This window comes from Lynx canadensis, chromosome B3 (assembly GCF_007474595.2).
Source record: "Lynx canadensis isolate LIC74 chromosome B3, mLynCan4.pri.v2, whole genome shotgun sequence".
In the NCBI taxonomy this organism is placed as follows: Eukaryota; Metazoa; Chordata; class Mammalia; order Carnivora; family Felidae; genus Lynx; species Lynx canadensis.
In genome coordinates, this window is record NC_044308.2 from 30,537,750 (window position 1) to 30,547,850 (window position 10,101).

General features: G+C 54.2%; 1 protein-coding gene across 1 annotated transcript; it reads right to left on the bottom strand.

Annotated features, from left to right (window-relative positions):
• Positions 1-1,647: 1,647 nt before the first annotated feature.
• Positions 1,648-4,909, bottom strand: ODF3L1 (outer dense fiber of sperm tails 3 like 1). Its single transcript, XM_030317514.1, has 4 exons — positions 4,789-4,909; positions 3,756-3,866; positions 2,738-2,851; positions 1,648-2,129 (listed from the first exon to the last, which is right to left on the bottom strand). Exons 1-4 carry the CDS (start codon positions 4,907-4,909, stop codon positions 1,648-1,650), a joined length of 828 nt encoding a protein of 275 aa, XP_030173374.1.
• Positions 4,910-10,101: the final 5,192 nt, after the last annotated feature.

Here is a 10,101-nt window from a genome sequence, read left to right on the forward strand (position 1 = left end):
AGGTATGATCCTGGTAGGGTTGCCTACAAACCCCTTTAAAAAATACTCAGTGTTGTTGCTGTTGCTTGAATATCCCACAGACATTCTCTGATCCTTTCTACCCGAAGTTAGTTCTTCAGTTCAATTTTCAATTTTAATTAAAACCTGAATATTGCTCACCCTCGAAAGGATGAGCCACCCAACACTGGTTCTGAGGGGCCCTCTCTTCCTGCCTCCCAGCATTCTTGGGGCAGCGGCTGTGGAAGAACATGCATCCGCCTGAGCCATCAGGCCTGGGGGGTGTTCTGCCTCCTCTCCTCCCTCCCTGGGCCCCTTTCCCTCCATAGTTCTGGCCTCCCACACCATTGGCTCCAGGCTACAGAAAAAGGGTGAAATCCCCTTCTGCCTCCTGGCCAGGGATGCTGGGAGAGGGGCTGGTCCCAGAGGCAAGGGCAACTCCCGATGGGAGATCTGGATATGAAGAATTAAGGAAGGACAAATGCCAGCCCCAGAGACCCCAGCTTTCCCAGAGACGGAGACAGAGGCCAGAGAGCTGGCACCTATGTGCCCCAAAGCTGCAACGCTGGAAGGGATGGGGCGGGGCAGGCAGGTGGGCAGGACTGGATTCACGAGTAGGGCAACACTGCCCCCTCCTGGCTCCTCTCTGCCGGGCACTGCAGGGCTAAGCTGTTGAGTGTGGGGACGCACTAGCGGCTCCCCCAAGGCCATATGCGGCATACAGACCCTTCTCCCAGAAGTCCACTTGGCCCCTTCGCTCCTCCTAGGCTGACTGCAGCCTGCAGGCTCTGCCCGTTCTGTCCAACCTTCTCTCGCTGTCCAAAGAATTCTGCAAATGATGCATCTTATCTAGCTCCACCTTGCTGAGGACAAAGCCAGAGTGCCCTCCAATTGCCCACGATCTGGTCCTGTTATTGGCCAGCCTCCTGCAGCCCAGGCTCCTGCCCTCTGAGCCTGCCCCAGGCTCCTGCCCTGTACATTTTGGTCCCACATGCCTGTCTTTTCTCTCATCTTCACCGCCCCCGAGAATACCCTCCCTTCTACACACTGTCTCTGCTTGTCCTCCTATGTCCCCCCCCCCCCGCCAGGAAAAATCCTCCTACCCCCATCCCCAGCCAGATGACCCCTCCGTCTTCTGCCCTGCTCCTCTCTTGGGCACTGACCACTGCCAGGGATCAGAGTCACACAGTTATGGAGCTGGAGGGAACCTGGACATCCTCCAGACATACGCTCCCCCCCTCACTGTCCAAAGGGCAACCTGAGGCCCAGAGGACAGGAGCTGCACAAGGCCACACCGCCATTAGTGGCAGAGTTAGGACTAGAACACGGTTCTCCAGAGTCGCTGCCCAGGGTTTCTTGGAGAACACGTGACTGCCTCCCTGGTGAGCCAGAACAGAACTTCTCCCACACAGGGACCCCTACAATGCCTCCCAGTATCCCAGCCCCTCACCCAGGGCAGGGCCCAAAGGAAGCAGCTGTGAGTGTTTGCAAAACAAAAAGCGAAGTAAGTGAAAATATTTATTTAATGCCTTCTGTGAGCTAGACACAGTGGGCACCAACTCTGTTACTCAAAATCTCAGTAAATTGCTCAATATGGTACAGAAAAATAACTTCTGTGGGGAGGGGTGGGTGAGTGCACCAGGAGGGGCCTTAGTCGTGAATGTCGATGACCAGCGGGCACAGGTGGGGTGAGTGCTTGACGCCCATGGTGAAAGCAGGTGTTCGGGGTTTGTGCACCGTGACCTTCTGGACATCGTGGGAGCCAGGGCCAGGCCGAGGTGTGTGGTCCATCGGGTAGGCAAATCGCTTGGCCATGCTATAGCTGGGGCTGCGGTTCTGGTAGACAGAGGGCTCAGGCCGGGAGCGTGTGGCCGGCCCAGGGCCTCCAGCCACATTCTCCTTGTAGAACCAGTTCTTGTGCTCAGAGGCCAAGCTATAGCAAGGAGCAGCTCGGCTGACAGGGTTATTGGGCCCCAGCAAGAGTGGCAGCTGGTACTTGTTGGGGGCTGGGTTGGGGTCTGTCACCCGGTACGGCCACCGGTAGCCGAAAGCATACTGGGGAGCCCTGCGTTCCCCAGGTGGGTGGGTCTTCTCTAGGTCGTAATGGCAGGAGGCTGGGATGGGGCTCAGGCCTGCAAGTGGATGAATGGAAGGGAGGGGTCTCAAGGCGGGAGCCAGGCCGCATCTCCTGGTGCCCAGCTGATGGGTAAGAGGTCTTGGTTAGCCTGCTGTGACTTCACTATAACCACTTTATCACCATGCAGGGCCATCAACTCCCCTGCGTAGGGCCATGGGCAGGGGGAGGGACTTAGGCCATCCTGACATCAGCACTGACACTGTTGTCATAATATAAAAATCACAAATGTCATCAGAATGCCACCCTTGGAATGTCAGCATCCTGACATCCTCCCTGTGACAGCACCAAGAAAATATCCTGAAATCGCGACGGCCTGTGAGCTCATTAGCATGACAATATCCCTGATGCAACATGAGTCCCATGACATTTTTATCAGATCATCACCTGGCGACATATGTGCATAACACTGGCTTCAAGACCTAAGTACTGTGACACAGACATGACAACATCAGTGTCTTAATGTAACATTGCAGGGGGATGCCAGTATCCAAAGACACACCTGGCAGAGGCGAGTCATTACCGCTTGTCCTTGCTCAGGTCCTGAGGGTGAACCCCCATCCTCCAACCTCCCAACTCCCACATGCCTCCCCTGTCCCATCTTACACAGGTTAGAGATGCGCTCTCCCATAGGGACCTGCGTGCAGCTGGACATTCCAAACCGAGTTATTTTGGGATCGAAGAAATAGCAAGGCCCAGGGCTGCAAATGTCTGTGACCCCTGCAGGACAGCCACAGAGAGGCCAGGTCAGCCCCAGAGGCCGCTCTATGGTGAGCCTGGACTGCCTCCAGAGGAGATCCCCCTCCCCCAAACAGAAGTGAGGGCTCCCTTCCGATTCCCTGGGTGTTTTCCAACCCTTGATTTCCTCATCTACAAAATGGGGCTTTTAATGCATGACCTTACAGTCTCCAGAAGTCGCTCAAAGAAACAGATAAAATGACAGCTGCATGGCAGCTTGGGCAGCCCCCATCGGGGATTGGTGCCAAGGGATAATAATAGACATAGTGACTATGGTTAGTACTGAGAGGCCCAGCCTCGGACAGGGGGTTCCCCTGCTGAGGAGGATGTGTCATCCCAAGGAGGGACCCAGCAGGCCTCTAGATCTCAGACCCCCAGATACACACCTCAACACCCCTGCCCACCCTTCCTCTCGTTGGCCTCAACCAGCAAGCCTCAGCTCCTCTGTGGCTCTCTGCTCCGGCCCTTCCAGGCATTTCTAAGCCCCCCGGGGAAGCCTTGGGAGCCACCACTCTGTACCATTTTCCCCCACTCCCCAGCTATTCCTGCCCAGCTAAAGTGCCCTCTCCAGAGCCCAGACAGAGAGGAGACTGTACTCTGCCATCTGGACAGTGACAATATCCCTGCCTTCAAAGCTCCCTCAGGAGGTCCAGCCGGGAGCTGCCCACAGCGTTGCCTTTAGAGGGGTGGGTCACCTGGGCGTCTCCCTGCTGGCTTGCTTCTGGACCCAGCAGGCCCCCTGGGGGTCCTCTTCAGGGCAGGCCCGAGTTCCCAGGGTCCTGTGGCTACAGATGATGGCTTCCTACCTCTCACTGCGGCCCCAAACATCCAAGGATGATAACCCTAAGCCCGACGAGTAGGGATGACGGGCACGGCGAGCACTCACGCTTCTCCGAGTGCCGTGTGTGCAGACTGTAGGCTGGCTCCTGGAACATGGAGATGTCATGGTCTACATAACCCGTGCAGGATGGCCGGAGGTATTTGGCAGGGCCCGGACCTGCGAGGATGGACGGGGCAGCCCTCAGGCTTGGCCCACCCGCCCAGTCAGAGGCAGGGTGCCATGAGAACACTGGGGGCTTTCCTCCCACTGATGTCACACTGCCACAAATCCCACCATCGAGCTTCCCCATGGGGAAAGACAGTGTTTCCACGTAAAATGCTACTGATCTCACACAGGCAATGCACAATATGAAAGATAATAGTCACAATTAGTTGAGAAGGTATTCTGCACCAGACACCTTGCGAACTATTTTATACGGATCATCTCAGCTAAGCCTCTCAACAACTCCGTAAAACGGATACTATTGTGTTTCCCATCTTACAGATGAGAAAATTGGGGCTTATAAATATCCATTTGGAGGCACCTGGGTGTCTCAGCCAGTTAACTGTCCAACTTGATTTTGGCTCAGGTCATGATCTCACGATTGTGAGATCGAGCCCCACATCAGGCTCCTTGATGGGCGTGAAACGTGCTTAAGATTCTCTCTCTCTCTCTCTCTCTCTCTCTCTCTCTCTCTCTTTCTCTCTCTCTCTCCCTCATCCTAAACCACCTCCCACATAGAGCAACAATCAGTCATTAACAATGTAATAAGAATTAGTTTGTCTGCTTTCAGTTGAGAGTAAGATTTGAGAGAAGTGAGGAAAGCTACAGGTGGGCTAAAAGCTCCATTGAATCCCTAGCTTTTTTTCCAAAATTGGCCGCATTTCATACCCCATGCTCCCTCCCATCCACACCCCCCTGAAAATTCCCAGCAGCTAATACTGCCTCTGAGGTTCAGCTTGAAGGTGCAGGTCTTTGGTAGGCTTGGAGGAGAGTCCTCTAGAACTTGGCAGGAGGCAGGGCTGGAAGGCTGGGGCACCTTCAGCAGCCCTGCAGAGAAAGAAATCAACCCAGGCTCAGGGCAGGGGACTTCCCTCACCTTTGATCATTGCCATGATCACAGGGGTCTGCTTTACCTCCTGCCGTGACGGCACCTGAAACTTCTCCTCTGGGTGCTGCCCATAGAACACAGAGTTCTTGGCCCCCTTGGCCAGCTTCATGGCTAAGGCCAAGGAGGGGGCAACAGCAGCTACTGAGAGACCCAAGTAGTAGGCAAGGAGCTGGACCTGTGTAGAACCTGTTCCAAAGGCCCCTGCCCAAACCCCTGTGTCCACTCTCTCCCCCTCTCCAGAGGCTGCGTGGGGGTTGGGAAGGAAGTCGATCCTCTGGCTTGAGCAGCTGCGGCTGTCTGGGGTGCAGCCAGCCACAGGACCTAGCAGGCTGGAGCTGGGGATGACATCATCGCAGAACTTGGACTGTGAGACCCAGAGTGTTTATTTCCCCCTGTTGCCATGGCAGCTCAGCTTTAGAACCCTGAAAACTAGGCCCCACTGCCCCCTACTCCCAATCAGGCTAAATAGTCTGACGGTCCCCAGAACCCTGGGTCAGGTTAGAATAAGAGAGAGGTGGAGTGACAGAGCCCGCTCTTCACTCCTGATGGATTGGGTGCCTTGAAGTTGGGGAAAGGAATGGAAAGTGTGGGTGGGTCCTGGGGGATAGGTTCCTGCAGCTCGGACAATCCCTGGGGTGGCCTTCTATCCCCTGCCCCTCCCTCTATTCCCCCCCCCCCGCCCATTCTGGATATGCCCTCTTTTCTGTTTTTCCTTGGAAAAAGATCAAAGCAATTATTTCACACTAAGGTGTAACTGTCTGCTAGCTTCCCAGACTCCTATCCCAGGGCAGTGTCTTTAGAGATCCACATCTAGCTCAAAGAATGCTTACCTGCTGCTGGCGTTTCAGGCAGTGAGTGGGGAGCAGATAAGGAGGACGGAGGGGTGGGACTGAGGCCTGAAAAGCCACTTCCTGTGCCTAGTAGAGAGTACCCCCCAGAGTAGGGGTAGTTTGAGAGGAAACACTGAGGGGTAGCAAAGATACCCAAATGCTAAACGATTGACAGATGAGCCCCGGGGCTGAGGAAATGTTGGTGACACCTTCCCCCCTTAACATTCAGGTTTTAGGGCCCCGGGGCCTGTTTGTACCCACCAGCTCATAGCTGCTCAGACTGGGGATTTGATCTGAACCAGCTAAGAGGGGCTCCCATCTCTGGAAAAGATGACTGCTGGCTTTAGAGAGGGTGTCTGCCACAGCCCCAGGACGCAAATAAAGAAACTGAGGCCGCAAAAGGGGCAAGGACTTACCCAAAGTCTCCCATTATATCAGTAGCAGAGACGGAACCAGGGCACAAACCCAGGGCTCTCTTTGGCTCACAGCCTCTGATCTAATGGAAACCAAACCACACTCTGAGCTCATCCCAACCAGCAGACGCAATGAGGACTCAGGGCCAGGCATGTTGGCACTCCAGAAGCCCTTGTGGGACTGAACGGCTCAAAACAGAGGGCAGGGCCTCACCCAGTGGCAGCAGACCCTCCCTGTGTCCCTCACATGCAGCCAAGCCTCTGATTTCTGGACAGAGCGGGCCAGGCAGGGCTGGGATTGGCCTCAGGCCACAGGCAGTGCTGCCTCCTTACCCCCATCCTCGTCAGCCTTTCCTGGAGGAGGCTGCGGGCCTGCTGGGCCCAAGCCCTGCCAGTCCCCTCACGCTGAGGTGGGGCGGGGACCTCCACCTTCCTGGTCTGGGGAGGCAGGCGGGGTGGAGTCTCCAAGTATCTCAGACCCAGGGAGCCTTCCTACCACACCCCTGCCCTGCTCCTGTCTGTCACCTGTGTGCATGGCTCTCTTGGGGCGACTGAGCCACTAGACCCCAGTCAATCACAAACCACCCACTCCTGCTCCAAATTCTCCCTTCTTTTCAGCCTTTAACAGAGACCTAGCTCACCCTTGGAGACAGCCCTTGGTCCTCGCTGAAGCTGCTGTCCTGTCTCTCACACCCCTGACCCTCAGAGTCCGAGGTGGAGCGGATCTTTGGTCTCCTTGGCACTCACCCGGCAGTGTCCCCCTCCCTGTCAGAAGTACCACTCCTCGAGGGTTCCAGCATCCAGGGTGCCCCCCTCATCTCCTCGGGGCTGCCATCTGTCCTGACTTGTAAACCTGGTGGTGTTGGCTCATGACCTTCTTCCCCACTCACCCAACCCCTGCCATCACCCCGGGTGACAAGGCTTTCCAGGGAACCACCGATCCTTTGGCCTCTCAGTTCCCAGATTTCCTCCTCTCCAAACACCTCCCCTCCACTCCCTCGCAGCCCCCTCTCCCCAGCACACACCAGGCTTCCCACCGCCATCCAGGTCACTGACCATCCACCTCCCTCTGGAAGGCGTGCCAGCCTACCCTTCTGGACTTCGCCACTCTGGCTGCACACATCGCCTGCCAGCAGTGAGACCCCTCCGCTCACCGTGCTCCTTCTCCCTGGCCTTCTGTCCCCTCCTGCCTTCACTGCCCTCCTTGTCCAGCTGCCCCCCTGGGACACCCCAGCCCTGAGTCACCAGGTCTGCCTTGTCTGCCTGCACCAGGCAGCTAAAAGCTGTTGGGATTAGTATTGTGGCTTCCGAACCCTGGACCGGTCTCCACACTGCCCAGTGCCCATCACCACACCGGCCGGCTTGCTCTCTCCCTCTCCCCAGAGGTCGCTTCAAACACAGCTCATTCCCCTCCACCTGCCCAGCCCTCCTTCCGGCCCCCTGCCCCAACCTCCTTCTCAGCAGAGGAAATAGGCCATCAGACAGCACTCTTACCCAAACCTTCCCTAGCCTGCTGTTGGGGCCACCGGCTCCTGCCGCCTACTGCTTCCATTCCCTCCTGGGGCTCAGGAGGGCTCATCAAGACCTTCTTCCATTCCTTCCACCGAATCAAAGATGTCTAACCCCTCACTGGGTCCCTTCCTATCACACATACCCTTCCATCTGTTAGAAACCATCTTCCTGACCCCACACACCTCTCCTTCACTGCCTGTATCCCTCTCCCTTCGTCCAGACAAACTTCCCCGAAGAGGCATTTTCCCTGTTGTCTCTGTTGTCGCCTCCTTTCACTCTTCAGCTCTGCAGGCTGGCTTCAGGCCGTCACTCCGCCTAAACTATGACCTGACAGGGAAAGCTGCAGCCAATGGACACTTCTCACCCTCGTCAGATTGGCTTCCAGGACCAAATGACCAACCACTCCCTCCCTACCCGCAGCACCCCATGTCCCCACTGCCCCTTCCCAGCCTTCTTCCTGGCTCCTCCTTCTCAATCTGACCTTTCAATGTTGGCATATATCTATTAATTGCAAAGGGAAAAACAGTAACTCTACAGGGAGAATCCTGGCAAGCACCACCTCAACCACGTGATGTAAATTAACATCATCAACAGTGGGACAGATAAATGTCTTGCACCTCCTGGGGGAGGCACTGAGAAGGGCACAGCATCACTTCTGGGGTCTTCCCACTGCAGATGCAGGATCTGAATCCAATTATGAAGAAACTAGATAAACTCAAATCAAGATTCACTTTGCAAAAATGGCAATGTCATGAAAGACAAAGAAACACCGAAGAAAAACATTTTTCCAGATTAACAGAAACTCAAGAGGTTTCTCAATGAGGGGGCCCTCAATGAGGGGGCCCTGGCTGGCTCAGTCGGTTAAACATCTGACTCTTGGTTTCGGCTCAGGTCATGATCTCATGGTTCATGAGTTCGGATCCTGCATGGGGGCTCCACGATGGCAGTGTGGAGCCTGCTGGGAATTCTCTCTCTCTCTCTCTCTCTCTCTCTCTCTGCCCCTCCACCACTCGCTCTCAAAATAAATAAATAAACTTTAAAAAAAAAAAAAAAAGGAAAAGAGGACAACAAAATGCAATGCCACAGCCAGAATTCTCTTTTGCTATCAAGGATATTACTGGGGAAATTGGCAAAACTGGACAAAGGTCTGTGGCTAATTATGAACATTGTACTAATGTTAATTTCCTGATTTTGATCATGGCTGTCTGGTTGTGAAAGAGAAGGCCCTTGTTCTTAGGAAATAGCCACCGAAGTATGCAAGGATAAAGGAGCATCATGTCTGCAACTTAACTCTCCAATAACTCAGGAAAAAATATGTATATACCTAGAAAATTTAATATCTGGTGAAATATTAATGTTTGGTAAATCTTGTGAAGAGTATGTGGGAAACATCTGTAATGGTCTTGTTGCTTTTCTGCAAGTGTGAAATTATGTCCCAAAAAAGGTTAAAAGGAGAACTATTAGTGTCTCAGAGTTCAGTCCTGGGCCTTCCTGTCATTTTACCCCACCCACCTCTCGCCAGGGAAGCCCACCCTCTTGTTGCTTCAGTCCCACTGTCTGTCCTCCAACAATTCCCAAACAGACGTGCCTCTGGACCAGGCCTTCTCGGCGGCTTTGACCCACACATCCTACAGCCTACACTGTATCACTGGGTGTCTCACAAGCGCCTCAAAATCAACACACCCAGAGGCGCCTGGGTGGCTCAGTTGGTTAAGCATCCGACTCTTGATTTTGGCTCAGGTCATGATCCCATGGTTCTTGAGAACAATCTGACAGCACAGAACCTGCCTGGGAGTCTCTTGCTTTGCCTCTTCCCCACTCTCTCTCTCGAAATAAATAAAATTTTTTAAAAGTAATATTTGTTGAATGAATGAATGAATGAATGGGTTGATCCATTGATTGATCAAGGAAACGTTCCTTCTTGTGGGAGCAGAGTCCCAGCACCATGCCCAGTCTGGCTCACTGGACTACTACTTATACTTGGATGGGTCTGTATCAGTTATCCGCTGCTGCATAATAAATTATCCTCAAAACCTAACAGCCTAAGATGGCAATACACGTTTACTATTGCATATAGTTTCTGTGGGTCAGGAATTTAGACGTGGCATAGCTGGATGGTTCTGGCTTCAGGCTCCTCAAAAGACAGCAATCAAGATGGCAGTAAGGGCTGCAGTCATCTGAAGGTTTGATTGGTGCTGGCAGACCCATTTCCAAGATGGCTCGCTCACATGAGTGGTGAACTGGTCCCGGCTGTTGGCCAAAGGCCAGAGTTCTTCTCCACATGGGCCCCCCACGGGCTCCTCAGGTCATGGTGGCTGGCACGCAGAGCAAGCAGTCAGAAGAGAGCAAGGCAGTAGCTGCCATGTCTTTTATGACCTCACCTTGGAAGTCACACTCAGTCACTGCTGCAGTCCCTTAGTGGCCACACAGGTCAGCCCTATTCAGTGTGGGAGGTGGCTAAACACGGGTGCAAATGCCAGAAGGTGGGGGATGACAGAGGGCCATCTTGGAGGCTGGCTACCACAGGATTTCACTGTACAAGGAGA

Coding starts and splice junctions, on each gene's coding strand:
- ODF3L1 (XM_030317514.1), bottom strand. CDS start 4,909: ATGAAGCTGGCCAAGGGGGCCAAGAACTCTGTGTTCTATGGGCAGCAC. Junction 3,867..4,788: donor GATCATGGCAATGATCAAAG/GTGAGGGAAGTC, acceptor CCATCCTCGCAG/GTCCGGGCCCTGCCAAATAC. Junction 2,852..3,755: donor CACACGGCACTCGGAGAAGC/GTGAGTGCTCGC, acceptor GCTGTCCTGCAG/GGGTCACAGACATTTGCAGC.